The sequence below is a fragment of the Brienomyrus brachyistius genome, chromosome 14 (genome assembly GCF_023856365.1).
Source record: "Brienomyrus brachyistius isolate T26 chromosome 14, BBRACH_0.4, whole genome shotgun sequence".
Lineage (NCBI taxonomy): Eukaryota > Metazoa > Chordata > Actinopteri > Osteoglossiformes > Mormyridae > Brienomyrus > Brienomyrus brachyistius.
In genome coordinates this window covers 15,829,475-15,855,808 of record NC_064546.1, presented here as the reverse complement: position 1 = coordinate 15,855,808, position 26,334 = coordinate 15,829,475, and the positions used below count along the sequence as shown (strand labels likewise).

The 26,334-nt window shown below is 46.5% G+C and overlaps 1 protein-coding gene across 3 annotated transcripts; it reads left to right on the top strand.

The window, feature by feature from the left end:
- The first annotated feature begins 99 nt into the window (after window positions 1-99).
- On the top strand, window positions 100-26,181 carry rtn1a (reticulon 1a). 3 transcript variants are annotated; one of them, XM_048975051.1, is made up of 9 exons: window positions 100-425; window positions 10,490-11,128; window positions 11,703-12,407; window positions 23,690-23,897; window positions 24,006-24,144; window positions 24,289-24,358; window positions 25,138-25,184; window positions 25,270-25,328; window positions 25,476-26,181. In XM_048975051.1, exons 1-9 carry the CDS (start codon window positions 263-265, stop codon window positions 25,516-25,518), a joined length of 2,073 nt encoding a protein of 690 aa, XP_048831008.1. In that variant the 5' UTR covers window positions 100-262; the 3' UTR covers window positions 25,519-26,181. The 3 variants fall into 3 exon arrangements, with proteins under 3 accessions (XP_048831008.1, XP_048831009.1, XP_048831010.1); XM_048975052.1 differs by lacking the exons at window positions 100-425; window positions 10,490-11,128; window positions 11,703-12,407 and adding an exon at window positions 18,052-18,670; XM_048975053.1 differs by lacking the exons at window positions 100-425; window positions 10,490-11,128; window positions 11,703-12,407 and adding an exon at window positions 22,123-22,344.
- Window positions 26,182-26,334: the final 153 nt, after the last annotated feature.

The window sequence follows — 26,334 nt, the reverse complement described above, 5'->3', positions numbered from 1 at the left end:
GGCTGTATATATATATATCTATATATATATCAGCGAGAGTGGAGATTAACGGTAGCACACTCCTGTCACTCCCAGGCCAGCAGGGACAAATCACGGTAAGCCCCTAGTCCCTTGCCCCCCGGTTAACGGGGACGTCACGCTCCGCCGCGAGCCGCCCAGCGGTGACGTCACCGCCGACACGCGCGCCGTTCGCACGGAGTCCGTTTGAAGAGCCACACGTTTCAAGCCGAACCGAACCGAACTGAAACCCTGACCCAGAGCTATGTCCGCTAAGCCCGGCGAAGAGAATCCCGGGTTCCTAGGGAGTGCCCCGCCGGGAAGCGAAGCGTGGCCTCCAAGCCCACCCAGGGACCAGGCGACAGGACGGCGGCAAGTCGAAGGCGCTGGGCTAGGGGGGCCCGTCGCCATGGAGACTGCGTCTACAGGTAACGTCTGATGAGGAGCGCCTTAATGACGGCCGAACCCGGCTCTGCATGATAATTTCGGCTCGTCCTAAGACACCGACGGTCCACGAAGTTCTGCGCGACTTGCGAAAAACTTAAATCCCACTAGTTGTCAATATCCGCCTGATATTGCATGGTTGCATAACTAGCTGGTTAGCCATTCGGGCATCTGCATTCGTCTGCGCTGCCCTGAAATTCACAGGCGAAATACCGACATTACGACACCGTTACGATCTCTCGCCTTGTTCATTAATGTCAGTATTGGCATCGTTTACGGTTCCGTCACCATTAGCCTGTGCGGCTAATATAGCCCGCAGCCGCCCAGTATCCTGCGCTGCGTCTCCCTCTAAAGTGCTTGGCTGTGCGGGGGAAACTGAGCATTAACTTCACTTCAGTAGATACGGCCAGATAGCGACTTTCTGAGATTTTTGGTAGGGACACTTTGTCTGGTTTCACGGACACCCCCCCCCCCCCACAAAGCGGGTTATTTATGCTGACAGTGCATCACTGATGGATTGTAGAGTGGAAGCTGTGGTCATAATGTACCATGCTGTCGTGTAGTTTACGCTGTTGATGGCAGGATTTATACATGTCGAGTCTTATGTAGACAGCGGACTGTAAAACAGTTTCAAAAATAGCTTATTTGTCGTCTTTTCTTATACTGAAATGGAAACGCTACGTCGATCGTTTTCAGTGCCAACTCTCTCTTCTGAAAGTTTCCTCCCAGATACTAGTTAATCCCTACCAGGGTGTGGACTGGCAAAACGTTTACTCATAAGGACATGATGGTTGGCACATTTCAGCCCGCAGCGCAAAGTCCGGGCGGGTGTGTGCTGCCTTGCGCCTTGCTGGCTGCTTAAAGCATCACGTTTACCTTAAAGGGAGCGTATTTGTTTGCAGTGAGGGGGAAAAAAACTATTTCCCTGGAGGTTCAAGCATTCAAACAAAAGCTACAGCAGTATATGGTAACTATAGCCTAGCCCCAGCTTTAATTGATAGCTATAATTAGGTTTTTTCTATCTATGTGTAGCTATAGTGTATGTCAGGTATTGGAAGGAGTAAATTGTATTATGCTTGTATGGATTCTGAAGTGCTGTAGCTTAAATAATTTATCCCGCTGAGTGTTTCAGCTGAATTTATCCTCTTGCAGAGTGCCCTCTTGCTGGCTCACATCATTTCAACAGACTGTAACTTGAGACAAAGTCTCAGAATGTGGAAAGACAAAACCTTGCATCCAGAGTGTATGCGATCTGGTGCAGAATGTGAAAGATGCAGATGATTGACATCTGCAGAAGTGAGTCGCCAGTAGCATCAGCTGTCTTCGAGTGAGATGCAGGAGTGGGTCTGAGGACAGGTGCCTGAAGCAAAGTCAGGAGTCTTAAAGAGAATCTGAAATGCATGGTAAGGTTCCCACTTGCTGCTGATGAACAGGGAGGTGATGATGGCGAGTTTGTGCTTGAACCCAGTACCATAACTTTTAGCCGTGTGGGAACCTGCTGGTGCTGTAATGCGTCAGAGCAAAATAGTTTGATATGAATTTGCAGTCTTCATTTGACTTCATGTCAACTGAAACCCCCTGGGGTGAACATGATGTTGCTGATCTTGAACTTGTACTACACTTGCAATTTAATGTGTTTTAAAAATGCCATTTGACCTCATTATTTTTCTCTTCATTTTGAGAATTGTTTGAATCACACCTATATTGCCTTTGGCTGTCACCGTAATTGTGAGTATTTTTTAAATAATCATATATTGGCTCACGAGAAGAACTATTGTATTTTCTTGATTCTTTTCTGTTTTGTTAGAGTTTCTTGTTTAATTTATATTGATTTAAATGGGGCTACTAGTACTGTGGAATTGATGTTATTTGAGCCAGTTCTAATGGAACATGCAGCAATTCTTTGACTTAAAATTAAGATAACATGTATGGTTTTTTGTGAAATGTGGCTTTACAGAAATGTTGATCAAAATGAAAGTATCCGACTATTTTATTTTGCAACCAAGTAGAAGCTCAATCTTCTGAATTGCTAACATGTCATAATGGTATGTAGGTTAGTGGCCACCTTTAGTAGAAACATAAGGGATTCTTGGCAAAGCCCTTGCTGTTGATGTATATTTAACATTGTAAATAGTTTTGGTTACAGATACAGGTCAAAGTAAGGGCAGGTTTGTTGTTTAAAGCCTTGAATTATGGACCACACAAGGTTTAGGTCAGTGCTGCAATCTCTAACAATTATGTGGAACTTTTCTTGCTGTTAGGTGTTGCATTTATTCCATATTCTTGAATTTAGTTTAATTTTGGCTTTCATTTGCCATTAGCCTTTAAACAGCCTTTGAAATTCGAATGAATATTCATACTTCACGGGGCGCACCAAAATAAATTCACCCTAACCTGATTTGAATTAGAAATGAGGTTTTTAATTGAGACTTTGGTATTCCACTGTTGTTCTTAATTAATACCTTCTGAGTACATATGATAGCAACAGAGGATCAGGAATACAAACGTGAATATAATCCTGGATGATGGTTTTGTTCATGCTGCTGGCTGCTGTAGTTATCTTTGAAAGCCATGTAGTTGTGTGGATCACTGGGCAGCAAGTAGTATAATTAAGGACCTAGGTACAAATATCAGGTCTGGTCTTACCCCTGAGAAATGCCTAAATGTGTGTTGCTTATGTGGACTATCCAACTGTATAGTAAATGCAGATTGTAGTTACTTTAGCGGGATGTATGCTTGGAGAACCATGAAGAGTATGGCTGTCACTATCATGAAATATCATCCATCCATCCATCCATCCATTTTCCAAACCACTTATCCTACTGGGTCGCGGGGTATCCGGAGCCTATCCTGGAAGCAAAGGGCATGAGGCAGGGAACAACCCAGGATGGGGGGCCAGCCCATCGCAGGGCACACTCACACATCATTCACCCACGCATGCACATCTGCGGGCAATTTTTATACAGTCATCCCACCGTAATGAGATCCATGAACACGCACCCAGACACAAGTGCAGGCACTATGCAGAACCTCTATTAAACGGACATAGAATACAAAGCATCCAAAACCAGAATATCTGGCTGAAAATCTCATTCTGGGCTGGTGGAGATTGCTCACAAGCAGCCTGTAAAATGAACCCGATATAGTGAAAAGAAATATTTACGGGATCAGGTTGGGTCATGAAAATGTTGTGAAACAAAGTGGTACAAATCGGGCACCGCTGCAAAATTTGCCGTGAAGTATAATGCTGTGCATCAGCTTGCGCAGACTTCCAAGGTACAAACTGGGCAGGTGGTTCAGAAGCGCAACGAGATGATGTCATTAAACGAGTACCAGTCAGACATTAGGCCTACAACAACGTGGAAATGGTAATAGAAATATGACAGTTCTGTCTCATCCAGCTATTTTTATACAGATGAATGGAGACAGTTCTAGCAATTATGCAAAATAATCACGGTCAGCTCAAATAATCGTGACCAGGCAATTATGTAATAATTGTGACAGGCATGGTGCAGAGGGTGTCAGATTGAGCCAGGATGAAGTCCTGGCTAGTTAGATGAAAACCAGAAATCTTTGTGTTATTGTTTAATGTATTCCAGGGGAACAGTTATAAACATGACTTATTTCTGAAATATGAATTATCTCACTTTTTGAAGGATAGATTCAGTATTTGCAGCACCCAAAATATTACGCTACATGTCCTTAAAGAAAAAGCTCTTGGAGTGGCAGCTTTTGAAGAATGAGCCACCCTGCTTCATTTCTTGAGGTCTTCCATACTGAAATTCCTTCTGATATTCGCTTGACTGCCGTCCCTCGATAGATGTTTGGCTGTGTTTTCTGGCCTGACAATACCGATAAGATTGGTGCAGAGATACTTGGAATGTTTTTTGGAATATGTTCAGTCAGCATTAACACTATCAGCATGGCATCTTGCTGCCTCCTGCTTGTGAACAGTATGAAGTTTAATAAGAGTGGCCTGTGTTTTCCATCTCCCCAAGATGCTCACAAGGCATGTGCTTGTCTTTTACCTGTATGGTAGCCATGGCGAAAACATGCATCTCACACTTACTTCACAGACATCATACCTAAACCCTTTCTATCTGTATTGCAGTAGAGCCTGTACTATTTTTAGCCTGCAGAGTCTTGTTGGCTGTGGGAAGCGTCAGCATCCTCATGCTTCCAACTCATTCTCTCTCTCCTGAAATATTCATCAGCTTTACTTGAAATTCTTCCTTCATTTGCTTTTTTTATCCACTCTTCTCAGGAAGCCGTTTCATCCTTGCCGATTTGTTGCCAGATTAAACAAGCACGCGTCTTTGTTCAGCCTTCAGTGTGTAGGCCTGATGGTTTCCCATTGTGGTACAGTCTGCCCTCTCTTGCCACTGTATACAATGACTTTGTTCCTTAAGTCAAATGATGCTGAAAAACCATTTTAATTCCGAAGCAGAGGAGTTGCAACTGTTTGTTTTTTTTTTTTGTGTATCACCAGCTCTCACCAGCCATGAGCCATACTATCCCAGAACCCAGGGATGCTGGGGCAAAGGACTCTGTTCATCAAGCTACCTTTGCGCCCCCCCCCAGATCACCAGGCACTCTTATTTGCAGACCAGTACTGCCCCCCTCGCCACTCAGTAGGAAATCCAAAACAATGGGGTTAGATGTCCAGACGTCCAGACGAGACGTCGCCTCCCTTGTGTTTCCACGGAAACACAAAAAGCCGGGTGAAGATACAGTGCTTCCTTAAGAAACATGGTTATTTGGTCTGATTTGGTTTGAGCTGTTCTGATCAGTGTGCCCCACCTAAGCGCCATCTGGGGAGTCCCTGGAGTCTTTCCGTCTGCAGTTTGGAATGGGAGGTGGACCAGTCACATTCACTGAGTGTTTTGTTTTTTTTTTAATGGAAGTAACCAGCATGTTAATGAGTGATGAATGTGACGCCCGTATGCTCTTGTTATGATGGCATGACATCTCGGTGACACTAAGGCCCTGGGAATCTGCACCTTATCCAGGTTGATGCTCAGCTGTCATTATGATGAAAAACGATTCGGAAATGCTAACGAGAATGTCTTGGCTTAAATACGAACTATGTAAACTACTACGCATTGGCAGCAGGCCTTCTAACTAAAAGAAAGAATTGCTCTCTAGTCCCCAGGTCGTAGCCGAACTAGCCTAGCAACCCAAGGGCAGAGATTTCTCCGAATAGACCACCTGATGAGTAAAAACCTGTTACTCGGCAAATGTTTCCAGTGCACAAAGTGAGCTAAAGTGGGAATGCTCTGCTTTCACTGCTGTGTTTCACATCCTCGGGAACAAAGGCAGAGTCTGATACCACCTGCTTACTGAGCACAGCAGGCTGAGCGTCGCTTCAACATGCCATTGCTTGCACTGTAAGTCTGTGTGCGACACGTAGTGTTGGGGAAGTTACTCACATAAGTAATCCATTACAGAGGTGGATAGTTCAGGTCCAGAAGGTTACAGATTGAGAACCAGGTTTTGTTTCAACCAGCCGGTCGAGTGCTCTGTGACTGCAACTCTTTGTACTCAACTGAGTGGTTGAAACGAAACCTTGGTCTGGATGTGTTACTCTCTGGACCTGAACTTTCCACCTCTGTCTGTAATGGATTACTTTTGTGAGTAACTTCCCCAACAGTGGTTACATAGCTTTTCAGAAGTTCTGTTTTTAGCTTTATTGTGCAAAGGCTGGAAGTTGAGGTGCATCTGTAGTATCCCTTTGGTATTGTATTTCCAGCGGTTTTAGAAAGAAAATAGTAATCTAAATAATGATAAATGAGAGATAAAATAGCCCACAAAAGAAGTGCCCCGACACATCTATGTCTGCACTAGGCGCAGCGTTACAGCCCTGGGCTGATTCGCAGTGTTATAGACATTTCGTTCATCCCTGTTTTGATAAAGAGGACTCTTCATACCAGAACATGAGTGGATTCCGAAGAGCTCTGTGCTGACTGTGCAGGTTTGCCCTGGTAACAGCTAACTGGCAAAGTTATAATGCGTTATGTGCCTGTAGCTCTCCTCTGCTGTAGTAGCATAATCCATAGGACCAACCAGACGCTTAGGCAGAACCTGCTGCTTTCTGCTTAACCAATCTTCGTATGACACCTTATCTGTGGAGAGCCGTTTAATGACAGGGAAGCCACACATGATATTGCTGGACTCAGCATATGGTTATGGGATGCCCTGCCGTCCGTCCTGGCTGTGGGCTTGGCACTCCTGCTATACTGGGAATCGATTCAGAGGTGCGCCGTCTAAACCCCTCATCTTTACTTGTTTTAGGGGGGGGGCTCACATCTGGTTGAGACTGACTTTACAGGGTGAGTCTTTGTTTGTGTTCATCCAGTCTTTTTGGGTTTGTTTTGGAACTGTTTCCCTTGTCAGGATATTTTCAGCAAGAATAATTTAGGAAATTTTCAAATATAACCATCATAAGCAGTGAGATTAGTGCCTAAAAGTGGAACTTGCTGGATATTGTTTGCTGGGTAATTCATTTTCATGGCGATTGATGTGTGTCCTCATTCTGACCTGTGGGAACACAATGTACTTAACATTTCAGAGGAAGCTGCTCCCCTTCTTCATTGTTAGGCATAGTTTGAGTGGATGTGTAAAAACTGTGTGTGCGTGTGTGTCGGTGTTTGAGGGTAGACAGTGTGATTTGCGTAAAGTCGCACTTCGGCTCCCTGTTTCTGCAAGGGGTTGCTGTTTGTGTCCTCTGACCATGAAGCAGTTGCCCTCAGTCCTGTAACCATTCCTGCACTGGGCCCCTGTTTTTTGTTGTTCTTAAACAGCAGGATGTGTCCCACATAGACTTGCACATCCCCCCCAATTGTACTCCCGTCTAATCACAATGCGAAACACTTCTGCTAGCGCTGACATTTCACTCCGGCCCTTTAAATGAGCCTGGCTTTCCCTTGGAATGCCCCGCACCTCCTCCTAGACTTCCTGTGGAGAGAGAATTGCAAGGAGCCTTCCAAAAATACCCAGCGTGTGCTGGGAGATGTTTCCTTTATTGTGAGGAGCAGAAAGCTTCTCATCACGCAGCTCCTTTCCAAGAGGCATGGAGGGGGCGGCTTATGCTGTGGGGATAATGCAGAGCTCCCTGTGATCCTCTGCATGAAGAAACACAGGCTCATAGCGACAGACACCAAAGTCCCCATTCTCACAAATGCGCGTGCACATAACAGCACATAAAAACACGCTCGCACATATACAGACTTATAAATACAGCCGTGAATACACTCACTGAATAAGCTCCCTCTGAGCTAGTTGCCTGTGTCCTGAGAAGCAAATGCTGTCAGAAGAACTGTCCTGCTCAGAAACACTCCAGACATCGTATGCATCTCATTCGTGTGACAGAAACCAGCACATCCCAGAGCTGGCAGACTGATGGCGCAGCTGGGCCTGAGAGCAAGGCCTTTCAGGGCTGCTGCACACCGTCTGACCCTGTACAGCGACCCCCAAGCACGCTATCAGCTGTGTATATGTCTCTTATAGACAATTTCCCTAAGAGAATCAATAAAGTATCTCTATTCTATTCTATTCTATTTAGGGCTGCATGATACTGGAAAATTTCAGATATTGCGATGTGATTTATTTTTGCAATACGTATTGTGATACTTATAAAACAAAAAGGAGTTCAAGATATATTTCTCACAAACCTGCCTATGAGTAATTTAAATAGCAAGGATGAAAATGATTATGACTGGGGTTGGAGAGCTTATGCAGAGCTTATGCAAATGCAGCGGCGATAAACTTTAAACTGATTTCTTAACATATACTAGATCCGTCCATCCAACCATTTTGTAAACTGCTTATCGTACTGGGTCGATAACATATACTAGATAATCTTGAAAATTGCAAATTGCAAGTTTTGTTTTCTATGGCTGAGTAAAAACGTTTTAGCAAAACTTAAACCCTCCGTGCTCGATGAATCTTATCGGCAAAATTTTTAAATATTTGAAATATACTGCAAAATAACGTTGTTTTTTAATAATACTGAAGTATTATGAAGGTATGACAAAGCCTGACGTCAACCCAGCTTACTAACGTGGTCCTTGCGATGTGAGACCTGCATGTGTATTACATGCAATTTTGATATTAATATCGCATATTGCCTAGTCCTAATTGTGATTGCTGGTAATTAAAGGAAGCTCACATTTGCTGTAGCACATGCCCAGGCAGGGCTGCCCACAGCAGAGTTCCAGTGTCTGCACAGCCATGACTACCCATCGCGGGATTCGGGTGGGCGTGTGCCTCTCAAGGTACAAAACAAAAGCTATTGTATCAAGGCTAAAAATATAATCCTGAAGATAGACTTTAACAAGACGTATGTGGGACAAGATGTGCTTTAGGGGTAGATGTATGGGAAAAAGTGGAGAGCAGCTCCTGCAGTTACACTCTGCTAGAATTCGTGCCATTGACATTAGAGCATTTCATTGTTTAAATAAGTTGCGGGAAAGTGAGATCCGATTACAAGTGGTCAGTCGAGACGCATGCGGAGACGCATGTTAATGCCAGGTGTGAATGGCCGTGTTTAGCGCTGTCCACATGTGCTCGGATCACTCAGGGCACATGTTAATACCAGGTGTGAACAGGGCCTAAGAGACTATGGGGCAGATAGCTAGCTATCTGGCTAACTACATAGTTGTTATGACTAACATCGCATTATCAGATGAGACTGTCAAACCTCTTCTTTTAGGATGTAGTTACATTGTAGTTGTATTATTTAGGTTCTGCTTTGCAGTATTGACAGATGACTGTATTTTCATTCACTTTTAATGTGAAGTGCTTCCACCCAACTGAGGCTTTCACTAGTGATGAACCACTTACTGTACAGTGGTACCTCAGAACTCGGACTTAAACCATTCAGAACTCGGGTTCATATCCTAAAAAGTTCGAGTTCTGATTGAATTTTCCCCATAAGAAATAATGGAAAACTAATTACCTGGTTCCCGGCCCAAAAAATTACACCTAAATATATAAATTAACAGGATAAAACAAGAAGAGCATTTTTTTCTTAATGGCTTCCAAAGCGATAAAGAATGTACCTTGTAGCCTTACACCACCTGTACACCATACATGTGTACCTTTGTTTGTATATACGGGCCTCTATTCTGCCATATATATCTGTCTATACGTGGATCCCATTGTGCTTTGATGAGTCACATCTGCCAAAGATTTTATGTTAGAAGGTAGATGGTAGCTAATGAAAGTTTCCTAACTAGAAATAAATTCCAAAAGAGTTTTTCAGACTTTTAATGGCCAGTCTGTATGAGACCATTCAATCCGTAAACCATTGCTGTATTCCCACCTGTACTCAGACAAACAAGTCAGTATTCATTAAGTGCCTCTTATTTGCAGCTGGGATTTCGTCATTACTGGGTTATACTCCTTTATGCCAGCTGTGGCTAGTTTTTTCCCTGCAGGCTAAGATTACCATGTGAGTGCAGTGAAGTGTCCCCAGGATTCCCCAGCCCAGCCCTGCCCTGCCCTGTGCTGCCCACAAGGGCGTAATGCTGCCTGGGCAAGTTAATGTGGAAATAACTGCTGAGCTGCTAAATCCACAATTTGCTGTCACACATACCTAAAGATTCACCCTGATCTCTTTCAATCTCTCTCAATCTCTCTCTCTCTCTCTCTCTCTCTCACACGCACACACACACACACACACACACGTTTGTGGGGATTGTCCATTCAACTCTGTGGGACTCGTAATCCCAACAATGACGACCTTAACCCCTACCCAGCCCCTAACCTTAACCATAAGTAACCAAACAAAATAGAAGACTTGACATTCTTAGTTTTTTTGGTTGCAGCCACAGATTTTTATAAAAATTAAGTTTCCCCTGTGTAGGACATTTTATTCCCGCAGTGCAACCTATTCATGACCCACACACACTCTCACGCTTTACACCCTGAGGGTGCATAGGGAGATCGCTGGACCCCTGCAGTTAGTGCCATTATATTTTAGCACTGTATAAGACACAAGTGCATGGAAATATACTAATCTTCCTTCACGTCTGACCTGTCCTTGCAGGTGATCTGGACTTCGACCTCCTGGATAGCTCAGTGAGCCCTGGCAGCGAGCTGTACACATCTCTGCGCTCTCAGCAAGTGGCACCATATCTCTTTGGGGAACAGAAGCGAGTAGAGCGGCTGTCCAGTCTAGATTCCCACGGTGGGATGTTCAGCTCCGATTCAGGCATCGAAATGACCCCTGGGGAGTCCATAGACGTGGCCCGGAATCTGCTGGAGTCGGAGAAGACTGAAGCCTACAGCTACATGGACGTAGGCCAAAGGGATGAGCATCAGCCACAACTGCAGCACCTTGGTAGGTGGGAGGAGTCAGTCAAGACCAGCTCGGGCCGGTACCAGGAGAAGAAGGCCCCAGAGACCTTGGGCCCGGTGCTGGACTCATACTCCTTCCCTTATGTGGAGGAACCTTCGGATGAAGAGCTGTTGGACCACCTGGCTGAAAGTGCAGGAGGCACACCACGGACCATCAGCCCAGTCAGGATCACACTGACTGAGACAGCCCCCGCCTATGGCTGCCCCCCCCAGATCTCAGTGTCTGAGAGAGAGAGCATCCTCAGCCTGGGTGTGGAAGGAGTGCCCACCGTCACACTGTCCGAGCCTGAGGACGACAGCCCCGACTCTGTTACGCCTCCCCTCACAGGTGTAACCCCCCGCACAGCACACTGTCTGTCACAAGCCCATCAGATTAAACAGAATTATAGAATAGCTGCACCTGCAGAAAAGGGCATTTCATTTCCCCAGTGTGTTGTGTATTGCTCAGTGCCTATTGATGTATTGGTAAAGTCCTATTAATTAAAGATTCTGGGTAGTTAGAGGCATTAAATCCAGACTTAATCAATCAGCAAAAATGAGCAGCCAATGGGGGGCAGACAAGAGCGCGCTCCGCAGGTTACAGCTGGGACTGCACTGGGAAACAGACACTGAGCTTCACATTGACTAGCGCATTAATGCACTATTTACATTTTGTATACTTATCATACGCTTTTATCCTAAGCAGTATACATTATTTGTGAAAGCAAGGTCAGACAGTCCCTGGAGCAAATGGAGTTAGAGGCATGGCTCAGGAGTCCAGCAGTGAAATCACTCTGCTAAGAGTATTTCAATCCACTGAGGCAACACAGCTGTCTACTACAACTCACCTTGTGCTTGTAATGTCCCTCCATGTCTGTCTTTTTCTTTAACTTTTCTTTCTGTATTTCTCTGTCTCTTTGTAGAGGAATCCCCATCTGACCTCATGTTCCAGTCTAGCGTGGTGAAGCCTGTGAGTTCAGGAGTAGTTAATGCTTTCGGGGCCTCTGTCCAGCCCCTCCACTCAGCAACAGTAAACGACCAAGATGGCAGCAGCGCCGAGTCGGGTGACTCTGAGATTGAGCTGGTGTCGGACGAGCCGTCCCCTCACCACGAGCAGCGGTCCCCTGGAGCTGGTTACGCGAGCTTCGGTCTCGTGGGAGGCCCCGCCTCTACCGTGGCCCCAGTGGCTCCACCCATTCAGTATAGCATTCTGCGTGAGGAGCGGGAGGCAGAGCTGGACAGCGAGCTCGTCATAGAGTCATGCGATGCCTCCTCTGCATCGGAGGAGAGCCCCAAAAGGGAGCAAGACCCTGCCCCGGCCCCGGCCCCTGCCCTCACAACTGCACCCGCCCCCACCCCTATGCCTGTTGAGCCCCCATCCTACATTTCAAGAGAGGGTTCAGCCAGTGACAAGATCCTCAGTACTTCCAAGATGGAGGGTGTTAACCCTTGCCGACCTCAGGCTCCGCCCAGCGTAGCTTTCCTCGAGCCACAGGTAGAGAGACGACCCCTAGAAGAGAAGGAAGAGGCAGAGGAGGGGAGGAAGAGGCCAGCCGGTGAGGGCAGGGGGGAGTCAGAAAGACACCACACACTGCCTTTGTTCCTGCAGGGTCTGAACAAGCAGAAAGGTGAGTTGTCTGCTGACTGCTTTGGGGTTTGGTGTTTCGTTTCTGCTCTCTTTGCTGAGTCGTCTGTTTTGAGAGAGATGGGGGATGGTGTGGTTTGCCCCTGGGCCCCCTGCTTTCTTTATTAGGGATGGGTAATCTTCATGGTCTGAGTGGCTGTGCTGTATTGTATCCTGCTGTGTGCCATTTAAGATAAGAAAAGATAAGTTAGTACTGTGTTGATCCCAGGGGGAAACTCTTTGTGCATACAGCAGCAAGGTACGTAAGGTGCTCAGAAACACAGTGCACGTAGAGTCCAAGAAGAAAGACAACATGCAGTGAGAGTATACATAATGCAAAAAATATTTATGAAATCTTCATGAAATAAATATATGTGAATAAGTTCACAGGTAGTGCTTGTGCGATTTGTATAGTAAAAGTCCAGTGCTATCTGTTTTCAAAATGAAATGCTGTCCTGGTGTGTTATGGCCGGGGATGACATGTGAAGAGGTGGTATAGCAGTATCCAGTTATGCTTCTTAGCACACCATGGTGGAAGGAGATGGTAACAGAAGTGCTGCAAAAGAGTGCCCCATGGAGCGGATGGCCAGAGGGAGGGCCCTGTGGAGTGGATGGCCAGTGAGAGCGCCCATGGAGCAGATGGCCAGTGAGAGCCCCCTGTGGAGCAGATGGCCAGTGAGAGCGCCCATGGAGCGGATGGCCAGAGGGAGGGCCCTGTGGAGCGGATGGCCAGAGGGAGGGCCCTGTGGAGTGGATGGCTAGTGAGAGCGCCCATGGAGCGGATGGCCAGAGGGAGGGCCCTGTGGAGTGGATGGCCAGAGGGAGGGCCCTGTGGAGTGGATGGCCAGAGGGAGGGCCCCGTGGAGTGGATGGCCAGGGAGAGGGCCCCGTGGAGTGGATGGCCAGTGAGAGGGCCCCGTGGAGTGAATGGCCAGAGGGAGGGCCCTGTGGAGTGAATGGCCAGAGGGAGGGCCCCGTGGCCAGTGTACCACCACCCAACCTGTGCTGTTTGCTTCATGATCGGCAGGACTATATATCAAAGAGAGTAAGCATTGTGGATTATGGACACTAGAGTAATACGTGGCTCTGCTTTTTTGTTGGTGAAGCAGTTTTTTGTGGTTTTAGCTGAAGTCAGCCCATGGTTGTTACTTCCATGCTTTGTAATCAGGAGCCCAACCTAAATGTTTGAGCCTGACATACTGAAAGGTCTGAAGCATTGGCAGATACTACCAGCCCCTCTCATTCTATGCTCTGTTCTACTTGAAACAGGGAAATCTGCAAACTGTGTTGTTGTACTCCAGGTCCAGAACTGGACAGCCCTGACATATTGTTTGTGTAGATGGTTAGAGACTATTTAACACAAACTGAGTGTAGTGAATGTTTCAGGTATGTCTGTGTAGCCTAACTGCTGTTCCCAATGAAGTCAAAGCTTGGAAGGGAGGTAGCAGGTTAACTGACTTTGGAGCGTTATCTTCAGAGCACTGCATGTTGCTCCACACCTTGGTGTAGGAGGGGTGTTTTCCAGTTTTGGAATGACTCAGTCACTTAATAGAGTATTAGGTGTTTGAGTTGTGGGCTACAGCATTTGATTTCTTTGGGTCTAAAAGGGGGTGTTTCTATAGGCGTGGCTTCCAGCTTTAATAATTCACCCTTTACATTGACAGCGGAACACATCTGAACAAGGGGTACCCATTGGCGGGGGGGTGGGAGGCATAAAGTCATGTCCACTTCTTTGTTTGCTTTTGAAAAACTCAGATATACCCTCCAGGCCATTATGGTCTTGTGTTGCAGATTTGGCTAATGTAATGTAGCAATTGTAGTTGATTGGTAGATTTCAAATCACGACACTCAATGAGTAATGCATATCATTCGTCTCACCTAAAAATGACATGTAAAAAAAAATGTAAAATAAAAAACGGCTGTAATTCAGTCTCTTATTGATGAAGTTTTATCGGTTTGCGTTACATTCTGTGTAGGTTAGCTGTTCATCACAGCATTCTAAATGATGCTCCCCCCCACCGGTTCCTGGGTCCGTGCACATCAGTGCTTAAACGGCCTTGATGAATTTTTTGGCATCTGTCTCGAAATTCCTTTGCACCAGTTGTTTGTTTTCTTCTGATGAATACAGCACACCCTCAGCACATTCTCAGGGTTTGCTGCCACCTAGTGATGCCGAGCCTCATATTCTCTCTGAGAATAGCAGCTAGGAGACGTCTCGACTGTCTGGTGTGCGTCTGTGAAGATGTAATCTTGTGTATTTCACTTGCTATTTAAATGGGCTGTGACTTAGTGCCATTTATGCGGTAACGGCTATGTCTTCCTGTGACACATGGATGATGTCACCCAGAGTCTCTATCTGTCCAGTGCCTTTTCGGAGAGCAGACAGGAATGTGCTCACATTGTGCGGGTCTCTATGGACAGACGGTGTCCAGGCTTCAGGGCTGTAGGGCAGGTGGAACATCTCAGGGAGGTGTGGTAAAACTCCAAAAATAAACCCCCCCCAACCCACAAAGCATGTACTAGAGAGCATAATCCTCCTCCAGGTTAACTATCTGTTTATTATTTTAAAATATATGTCCCACCTAAGAAGCTTATTGATAATTGGCTTTTGAAGGTAGAGTGATACTATAGGGATTTTAACAAAGCTGCAATTAGAATTGCTAGAATTAAAATGACTGAATATTTATGTTAATATTCCCTTTTCCTTATTTTGAAAACCACCAGTACCAGGTTATTGCTGGAACTGTTGTGTGAATGAGCAGTGGTGCATGAAAGAAAGCCAGCTGAATGTTCTAGAAAATACAGAAGCCAGTCTATATCCGGTTGACAATAAGCATCTGTGCCAGTAGAGGGTGCTGTACTGCCATCTGCCTGACCAGTAGGGTTCCTTGGCATGTGCTTTACCACCTTCCAACACCAAGCCTGTCTGCTCGTCACAGCAAATGCATATGTATCACTATTTAAGTTATTTTTATTTTCTATAGCTCTTCAGCATCTGAACGCTGTGGTGTAGGCGTAGATGTACCCCACCCCCTGTGTGTTGGCGTTTCGGTTCGACGTGTAGCCCTGGTGCTGTAGAGTGTGCCCCGTGTGGGCTCAGGCGGATGGGGTACCTGGCTGGCTTTTCTCCTTTAGCTATTGGGAAATGGGGCTGTGGCGCTCGCCGCTTTCCTGCCTTCTGCTGTTACCATGGCAACGGAGCAAAGGAGCAGAACGTGGAGGGCTGACGTTTTGTGGCCTATTTGCTGTTGCCTTGAGAGCTATAACCCCCCTTGAGGGTCTCTGGCAGAAGGAGCAAAGAAATGAACATGAATGATGCATGAAGAGGATCAGATGACATACAGGAGTCATGAGAAGTCATCACGACCGTGCCATACCTGCTGCTTCGTGCTGTCAGTGTTCTTCCTTCATTTTAAGTCCACATGCTTTCTCAGAGACCTGCTGGTACATTATATGGTGCAGCTTAAGGACAGATATCTTAGAGGTTTTATGCAAAAAAGGAAAAATTCTGATGGATTAGTTTCCATGCTGAAGTACTGGTGGGGTTATTCAGTCTGAATATATAGACTAGTTGTTGAGTAGGGCAAAGGCTCTTTGTTCCTGCAGTGTGCTATTGTCATTGAAATGTCACGTCTGTGTAGCCATTCATGACCCGGTGGTTACCCAAAGTCCCATGAGGGGGAGGTTAGTGCAGGGACGATAGGGGACCCAGCTGTCAGTTTGACATGAAGTCTGTCATCAAACACAAAGGATAAGATGGATTCAGTGGTAGCACATTTTCTTGCTTTGGTTTCTTGTGTGCCTTGCGGGGGAGGGGGGGCTCCTCCCCTGCTGCTAACCCCATTGCAGGTGAGATTGTCTGTCGTCGTGGTGACCAAATCAACAGCAGGATGTGCTTCTGTGTAACTGGACTTCCAGGATTATTGTCATTTTCTTGCAATGCAGCAGTGTGCCCGTCACAGCTAGGACCTGCTTTATAGCCCCTTTGGCAGATGCGTTAATCTCCCCCCTTCCTTATTTGCATTGCTAATGTGCCCTTAAAATAAGCCACGTGGAAGGCAGGTACAGAAGATGAGAAATCCTTCTCGTCCTCTCTGCTCATCAGCCTGTTCCCTACTGAAGGGATTGCAAACATACACTGATGCCTCAGTCTGCAATGCTTCATCTGCATTCTGCTGGGGTTCAGTACTGGAAATGTTCTTACACTGCCCTGTCAGTACACTTAATTAGGCTGTTAGAGTAACTTACCTTGCTGCCAGCACGTTGACCAGAGCTTTGCATTAATAGTACATAACATTAATAGTATGTATTCGTCGTGTGCAATTCGATTGTATCATTTTCGATTCAGAATGTAAAACGAATGTAGATGTTCATCACAGAGAACATGATGCTATTTGTGGCTGTGAGTTGGTTACAGCTAGTGCTGGAGAGCTCAAAGACCCTCCCACGTTACTTAAATCGTAATTTTGGTTTCCCAATAAATGACACCAACCCTGGAGAGAGAGTATTTGATAAGACAAAGTCTGTCGGTTCTGTTATACTGGACTTAGATATCTTGCTGGAATCACATCCAACTTACTAATTTGAGATGACATTATCTAGGTGTGTCTACGAACGGTAGGAGGTCAGGAACAGCTTCTGCAAGTTTGTCTTCTCGAGGAATTTAAGGAACTTTTGCTGGGAAATTCAGACCGGGCTAAAGAATAACTGCAGCTTATAGTGGCACTTAACTCTATATACAGAGATATACAGCCATACTTGGTAGAGAACATGGGATTTGGTGCATTATGACCAGGACACAATTATATTTATATGATTTTTTTTTTATCTATACATGTTTGTTTTTAGCATGAAAACGAATGTCTCTTAGGTTGCTATTCAGACACATAGACAAACTTTGTTGTATGGCTTCCTAATCATGTTTGCACTTTTAATACGAATTTCAAGAAAACTTTTGTTTCCCTGCTGTACCGAAATTGCACCGAACTGTAAACCCAGAATATAGATCTCCACCGGATCATGAATTTTGTGTACTTTTACACACCTATATGATACAATATAGTTTAATTTAATTAACACTATAACACTAACATTACTAATGTTGATTAAATTATGAGATAAGTGCCTATGAAAGATGGATGGGTAAATAGATGCTTGACGTAAACGTATTTACCGTGAAACATGCTGTGGAAGGAAGTCACTGGTATTGCCTCAGGGCCTTGCTGCAGTTATGAAAACTGTTAAGTGCCCAGTTTGCCTGCTTACAGTTATGTGGTGTGGCATCGGGACTTGCTGTCTGTCTCTGATAGGCTGCCAGCACGTTACCTGGGCGTGGCCTCCTGATCAGAACAGCACACGCAGTGAGGTGACAGCTTATGAGAGTCCCAGTCCACCAGAGTGTCTCTGCTGAGTCATTCCTGGTCAGGGCAGCTCCACCTGTATGGGACTGGCAGTGATGTCACCCTGCATCTCTGCTGGTCACCTGACCACAGCTGTCCCACCCTCAATGAACACGTTAGTCTCTGATGTGAGGCATGGTCACACCCTCTGTCTGGGGAGAGCAATAATGTCCTCATTTGCTGCCTTTGTGTTTATTTTTCTTTAATAAACATTTTTTTGGAGATAATGAAAGAGAACATTCTCTCGTCAAGCAGATATGGGGCATTCTGGGGAAATGCCAGCACTGTGATGACTATCACCAGCATGGTGTGTGCATTTTGTTGATGTGATACGGCACTCCCAATAACATGCTGGTGAATGTCACTGGGTGAACCAGACATCATGGAAATTCTGGCATTGAAAAGGGAGAGAAAGAAAACCAGCACAGCAGTGATCTGCACAGTGAATGACGCTAGTTAACCCTGTGCTGGCTGTGCCACTTCCTGTCGATAAGTCAGTTGAACAACGGGGTGGGGTCTGGAATGCTCATACAAAAGGGTGCCCAGACACCACCCCTCCAAAGCCCTTCCCATCGCACGCCTGATTTGCTGCAGTGCCGACTGCAGTGTTTACAATCTGCTCCCCTCCCCGCACTGCTATGGCTTGGCGGCTCTCGCTTTGCTGTACAGCATCATCATCGTAAAGCTCCGCCTCCACTTTCCCCCCACCCCCGCCTCCCCTCAGCCATTCATGTGCTGGGATGCCTGAGTGAGAGTCTGTTCGCTGCAGCAGAACCATCGGAGAAAACAGGAAAACATCCGTGCTCCAGCATGCAGGCCAGCGCCGAGCCCACCAAGGAATGCCTCTGGAGCGGCTGGAAGTGTCAGGGTATGGCATGCGCCCACTCGCTGCTGCGTTCGTGTGTGCGAGGGTCTGCGGGGGCCTTCTGCTGGGCCTGCATGCGAGCTCTCCTGTAGCAGACAAAGGGAGCGAGGGGTCGGCTTGTTGTGTTGCTATGTATGTCTAGGTGGTGTGAGCTGGCTGTGGATGGTGTGTTTCTTTGAAAACGCTGCATCCTGGTGGGAGTGCTTGTACCTGTAAAATGGCTCAGGTTCAGTGTCAGTGTGTGGGTCTCTATGCCAGATAAGCATTAGTATAAAACGGTGCTAGTACGTGTGAGCAGGTCTGGGCAGGAGGAGGACATAGCTAATATTGTTGTCGTAACCCCCTCCCCCTCCCTTTCTCGGCCCATCCTCTCCTGCTTGGATGTAGTTGTCATGGCATCAGGAAAGTCAGTGGGTGCTGTGTTGGGATGTAGATTTCACTGAGGCGCCCACATTTGCACGCTCACTGTCATGTCATCGAGGTTTTAGCTATTGTTCTGGGACGCGATTGCCACAGCATCGTGCATACATCCGCACTGTGATATTGTGGCTTTATCTAGGTTCTGGGAGGCTGTTGTCATGGTATCAGGCACAAAGTGCTGGGATGTGGTTGCCATGACAGCCAGGCTTGAACTGGGTGCTGTCTTTGGTCTCGAGCAGGAGGGAAATGGTAGCTCAAGCTCCTGTGTTGGACACACCCATGCTGCCCCCTCCCCTAGGCACGAATGCATAATTCTTGCTTATTACTACCTATTTTTCTGCAAAGGCAGTATAAATGATTTACACGCATGTCTGGGAGAATAGGAGAGCAGGAGAGAAAAGGCTGATGTCATGCAGCTTTTCAATGACGACCTGTCTTTGTGTCATATTTATCATTGGTGGCCGTAGCTGCCATGCACGTGTGGTGGGGTGTGGCCGTCTTCATCTCTGGGGAAGTGCGCACGGCCGAGTCGCCATTGTTGTCCTGATGGCGGGGGAGGGGGCGGCACAGATGAGGCAGCAGGGAATGGGGAGCCGCACAGAACACGCCACATGCTGTGATTGGCTCCCCGGAATGCTCCAGAAGGAATCCGTGGCTGCTGTGGGCACGAGCGTGATCCATCTAGCGGTATCGTTATTGCCTTTGTGTTGCCGTTTCCCATTTCCGTCTACTCTTTGGGGGCTGGGTGTGAGTTATTAGCCTAATCCGGCTTCACTCCGCCTTTCTTCTGCTCCTGTTAGCCCACCTTGTGCTAAATGCATGTGTCATAGCAGCCATCAGATCAGGTGGGGGATGAGGGCTCCTCTTTCAGGACAATGGTCAGCTCTCTTGACCCCTTTTTGGGGGGGAATATTTTCGGAGTGAAACGTTGTAGCCCTGCGTGTAGATATTATTTGTCATTCCTGTCTGTGATAACATGCAGCAGGAAGACAAGTTGGGTGTGTCTGTATCCTGCTTCTATTGGTTATCCAGTCGTGGTTTGCACCCCTCCCATGTTTACTGTGGTAACTTTAGTGGGCTTCTGGTGTCCTCTTGAATAGTCCAACCAAAAAACAGACCTTCTGGTTGGACAGGCCCTGTGGTTGGAGGACAGCAGCACAGACTCGAGTGAGTCCACCGTCATGCAGGCATTTTTCACTTCTCATTGAAGTTCCTGCCTTCCCAGCTGAAGAAGATTGCAAATATACACACATGGTCCTTCTGACTTTTTAAATGACATGATCACCCTGCCCCATGGATCAAAGCATCTACAGCAGGGGTGTCAAACTCCAATCCTAGGGGCCCGGAGCCCTGCACATTTTTGGGTTTTCCCTCATTTAACACACTTGATTCAACTCCTTGCGCCTCCTTGTGCTAATTACCGCACATTTGTGGTGGAACAGGGATAGAACTAAGCTACACTGGGTTCCGCCCTCCCAAGACCCCTGGTCTATAGTGTTTGTGGTCCTGTCTGCTGTCGAACTTTGTTTAGAGTCCTTGATCGGGGCTCAATCGGAGCATGGCAGTAAATGGATTTTCCTTTGGCCTCGTACGGTTTCCTGCATTCCTTCAGTGTCTGTGTCACCACTGGGTGGCGGTGTGCTATTCTCCTCAGCTTTCTTACAGGACAGCACAATATGTGATCTTAGAATTGAAATGAAAGATTGTCTCCTTTTCTGGTTGCTGGCCAGCTTATAATGGGAGGAAATTTATGTAGATTGTATAATAATTATTATTATCATTACTATTATTAATATTAAAAATGATACTAATAATAATAGGGATCACTCTGGGATGATTGGTTCTTGAGGGGGGTGGGGGGCACGGCTGCATTTTGCAGCCTTATTTGTAGGGTTTTACCCAGTTTTAATTGGGAAGAGAACACTTCCTATGGGTGGAGATCTTTATGGCAACTAGACAACTATAGTAGCCAGACGATCTCCCATCCTGCACTAGAATGCAGTCAGAGTTAATATTTTAGACTAAATATTCAATTTTTTTCCCTTCCTAAGTCATGCATGCGGCTCCTCGACCTGCTGAATCAGCTGTTGACTCAGATTGTCTTAAATGAAGACACCACTGGCTTTGTCAATGGTTGGCAGGTTTCCATCAAAGCAAAAACTCTGAAGAAGCAGCTTCTGGATCAGTTCCCCAATTCGAACTCCTGACATCCTTCTTTGTGTCAGGGTGATTAATCACCACCTTCTAGGTTGGTAAGATAATCATGATAATATAAGATCTAACATAATATTGAAAGGATGGTACATGATTTTAACGTGTTTTACTTGATGCAATGTTGTGCATTTCCTTTGGTTTGTTGGTACAATGGGGTGATGTCTCCAGTGAAGTGTGCTGATAATAATCACCGGGTCCCTGGCCTTTCCTCACTGCTTCTCTTTAGACTGATGACTGTTCTGTCCCTATCACTCGCCGTCTGATGTCACCCACTGCGGACCGTCCCACATTCTGGATGTCCTAGCTATGCATAAGGCAAAGCTTTAGGATCATTTTGGATTGTCATGTTAATGTCCGTATCCCAGATATGGAATTGTAGAGATAAAACTCTTCAGCTGGTGTTAACCAGCTGCCTTCAGGCTTCTGCTTCCACATAATCGGCGCGCTGCAGTCCTTTTGATATGGGCGCTTTGGCCTGCTGACTGGGCGGCTTTCACGGGTGGATTTGCCACTGCTTGCTGACAGCCGTCTTTTTGAGCAAGCTCTGCAAATCTGGTCTTTGGGGACCCCCCAGCAGGTCCACGTTTTTGCTCCCTCTGAAGTCCCTGCCGAACAGTTCACATTTTTGCTCCCTCCCAGCTCCCGGTTGGCTCTCTCTTGTGGTTGGCCTCTGTGTGACTCTGCTGAAGCCGGGCAGCTAACTGCTCCAGACCACATTATGTGTAGGATAAGCTAAAACATACCGTACATGGCTGTTCCTATGCAGGTTCTCTTCCCAAGTGCTGAGGTCCACATTCATTTATTTGGCTGGCACCTCCTCCCAGAGATCGGTATGTGCAGTAATGCCCGTCCTTTCTGGCGGTCAGATAAGGGCCCAGAGGGAGCTGTGTGCTGGCTCTTCTTCCTGGAGCAGGCCCCTGTGGGGCGGGGCCACTGAGCCCCTTCCTCATTCCCGCCCCCCGCCTGGGACACCTCGTCCAGCACTCTCCTTTGTCTGAGAACCAGCAGCTGCCTATTCCCCTCCTGAGTCATGAGAGCTGCAGGTCAGTACGAGCTCCACCGGCACCTTGAGCGCTAGCTAGCGGTCGATAGGCCGGCCAGGGTGTGGACGTGATATGTATGTCTGCTTCTTCTGTCCTCTCCGTGCTGGCCCTGCTGTCCCAGTAGAGAGGGCACCATGGGAAAGGGAGTCATTCTCTTTGTTGGGTGCCGTGCTCCGTCACCAAAATTAGCGCAGACAGTTGGGGGGGATGGGTGGAGGACTAGACAGCCGGCCGATCGCTTTCCTCTCTGCTCGAAAGAGCCCATCCCCTTAGACACGTGGGTGATGCCACCATGCGCAATGTAGCCATTAGCAAGGACTTTCAGTTACTGTTACTGTTACGTTTATTCATTTAACAGATAATGTTAGTGCTGTGCTCTGAGTTAGCATTTCGGTTATTGTTAGTCCTCCTAATAACAGCTGTTCAGTGGGTATTAGCATTCCAGTTATTGTTAGCCTGCCTGGTAACATTAGCTGCTCAGTCAGTATTCGCATTCCAGTTATTGTTAGCCTGCCCAGTAACATTAGATGTTGTCAGAATTAGCGTTTGAGTTAGCATTAGCTGTTCTGTTAAATTGGTTATCTAGTTAACGTTAGCTTGTGCGGCTCTGTTCTTGCTGGAGTCTGAGCATTCTGTGCAGACACAGCTACCTTTCAGTGCGTCAGCAGGGTGCGGTTGTGTTTCACAGGGTTTCCTTTGACGATCACTGAAATGGGAAGTTATTACCTTTGGTTTGATTTGCAGTCAACTTGTCTGGTTCTTGTTTACAGCCCTTGGCATTCTTTAGCAAGAGAATAGAAGGGTGAGAACCCACAATTAGTGAAGCAATTGAAATGTAGGAATTGTACCCTGTACCCAGCTAATTTTCCCACAGTGTATAAAGGAAAGTGTTTCCCATGTGAGAAGTTTACACAGCTGGGGTTTGAGCCACGGTGCTAATCTGTGACCTTCAATGACCCATGTGCAGTGCGGCAGTATTGAGAAATCTTATCAGTTATATTGAGTTTGGATTGGTGGAGGAAATAGGAGACCTCCTGTTCATTACGTTCTGCTGGGTCCTTCTGTCCTGTCCTGACTTTTTAAGCTCCTTATTTGATGACAGAAGTGGGTCTCATTTTGAAAGACCAACCTCAGTTTGGACAGTTAAAAACATTACATGATCTTGAATGAATTAAGACAGGGACCTTGCAGGGAGCAAAATTGTGGACTATCTGCCATGGAGCTAGCAGGGAGCAAAAACATGGACTGTCTGGGGGTCCCCAAGGACCGGGTTGGGAAACATTTAACAGCAGGACTGTGTTAAGGAGACTATGACATTTACTGAGTGATGTGTCCCCTCTCTCAGCCATGGACCTCCTGTATTGGCGGGACGTGAAGCAGTCAGCCGTGCTGTTTGCCAGCGTGATGCTCCTGCTCTTCTCGCTCACGCAGTTCAGCGTTGTCAGCGTCATGGCCTACATGGCCCTGGCTGCCCTCTCCGCCACCATCAGCTTCAGGGTCTACAAGTGCGTCCTGCAGGCCGTGCAGAAGACCGACGAGGGACACCCCTTCAAGTGAGTCTGTGTCAGTGTTTCCATTAAAAGTCTATACGTATGTGCATGATTAACAGCTGTGTTTATGGTATGAGTCTCTGTGCCGTCCGTCTCTGCGTTCTGTGGCAGGTCCTACCTGGAGGCAGAGATCGCCTTGTCCCAGGATCAGATCCAGAAGTATACCGATTGCACCCAGCTCTACGTGAATAGTGCCATGAAGGAACTACGCAGGCTGTTCCTGGTGCAGGACCTGGTAGACTCACTCAAGGTCAGAGGGCTGAGCCCACACTGTCAGGGTGATATGAAAGATAAGCTGAGCATTGCAGCACAACCAGTAGCACTACCTCAAATTCATACACGCACATCCCAGCAAGCCTTGCTCCCTATTCACACGCTCTGTTTTCTTTTCCAGTTTGCTGTGCTGATGTGGTTGCTAACATATGTGGGGGCGCTCTTCAATGGCCTAACACTGCTCATCCTGGGTGAGAATGCCCCCTCCCACCACATACTGTATTGTCAATGGACCTTTTTCACACTTCAGGGTTTTAGGTACCAGAAGTTGTCTTAGTAGGATGAGAACAGCTGCAAATAGGACATATGCAGCCCAAAACTTATCTGTAAACGCAGATAATATAAGATCACAAATTTAAAAATCACGATTTAATTCTCGATTCTAATAAAGCTTATGGGGTTCCTCTCTCTCATTGAGCTATACCACCTCACTCTGACTACAGCCTGCCTGTTTACAACACTGGGCACTACAGGAAAACACAAAAACATTCAATTTCGTCATTAAAAGGTAAAAAACATTGTTGAATGAGACAGATCTGCCACCACCTCTCAGCAATATGACAGATAGGCAAGTCGTCGTTTACCTTCGTAGCCATAGAGGAAATTCTCAAAAACATGTTAAGTTTGTAGCCCTTGTCAAGCTGCTCTGTCCTTGGCGTAATGGGGAACTGGTCCACCGAACGAATGTCTCTCATGGAAAAACGAGGCAAGTATCACAATGATGCTGAAAAAAATACGACACGAAGATTCATTCTCGTCAGTGTGTGATCCCGCTGCCATCTTTCCTCAGCTCCCTACTCTTCCCGACTTCCATTACGTGAAACGTGGAAGTGTGAAAAGGGTCTATTGATATGATGGTAATGTCACACAGGTTAATGGGGAGCTCCTGACTCTCAGGGCTTGGTCAGTGCTGAAAAGAGCTCAACCAGTAACAGCTGAATGCAACGTCCTCTTTGTGCTCTATCCCCAGTGGTCATATCCATGTTCACCATGCCTGTGGTCTATGAGAAGTACCAGGTAGGAGCTTTCTACCTTGCTTTCTACCTAGAGCCATTCTGGAGATGTACGTGGGTCATCTGACATCTGTGTCTCCTCCCTACAGGCTCAAATTGACCAATACCTGGGGTTAGTAAGGACCCACGTCAACTCTGTGGTAGGAAAGTAAGTGATTATCAGTCTCCTGTGGGCACTATGCCAGTCAAAATGGACAAGGGTGCATGAAACAACTGTGCCTCATGGTGCATCACTTGATGTCCTACAAAGCATAGCTATCTGGATGCTTGTCTCACTTGGTGTGTGTGTCAACAGGATACAGGAGAAAATTCCAGGGGCCAAACGGAAGACGGAATAGAAGACCCTGCGGCCAGCAGCCGTGCCAGGAGCTGGATCTGTACCTTCTTTTGGTCAACATCATGGTGTTTGGGAAAACTGCACACGTGTGCAGCGGGGAGGGGAGGGGCGTCTCTGATTACAGTAAACTCACTTTATCATGCCAAGCACTAAAAGTCTAGTGAGGAAAATAAAAGTTCAGACAAATGACGTGTTTTTTTGTATTGTTTATTAAGTGCATGACTTCTTAATATTGACTTGTGTGTTATTTTCCCGCTACTCTGCGAAGTGCTGGTGGATTTAAGCTGTAACGTGACGTAATTCGCTCAGCTGTGACGCTAAGCATCGCCTTTATCTAAACACATCCATATGTATAAATACCCCATAGACACGTGGACTCATTCTTTTGGTGTTTTCCAGCACAAATCAAACACTTCTCTACTTATGAACTATGGTGATTGTAGGCTTTGTTTTTTTGTATTAAAATAAGGAACCCGACTGATGTTTTAGGTACTGCTGTTAAATCACACAAAAGACGACAGCGGGTGGTCTTTGGTGAGATCTCACTAGCTTGTTAAAAACCTGTCCACCTTTGTACCTTGTTTGATGTAGTTCTTCTTAGTCCTGAACTATTTGCACCTCTGTACTGTTAATGAATGCGAAAATAAATGTTCCTGAATGTAAATCTTTGTGTGTGTTGAGTGCACAACCTGTTGAAAGCGTGTCTGGAATTAAGGCCCTTGCTTTTCAGGCAGACAGAATGCTGCCATTCCAGAAGCATCAGCACGATCATGGAGAGATTAATGCTGTGGAGCATTCTGCTCCGATACTCAGAATA

Coding starts and splice junctions, on each gene's coding strand:
- rtn1a (XM_048975051.1), top strand. CDS start 263: ATGTCCGCTAAGCCCGGCGAAGAGAATCCCGGGTTCCTAGGGAGTGCC. Junction 426..10,489: donor CATGGAGACTGCGTCTACAG/GTAACGTCTGAT, acceptor CTGTCCTTGCAG/GTGATCTGGACTTCGACCTC. Junction 24,359..25,137: donor CCTAACACTGCTCATCCTGG/GTGAGAATGCCC, acceptor CTCTATCCCCAG/TGGTCATATCCATGTTCACC.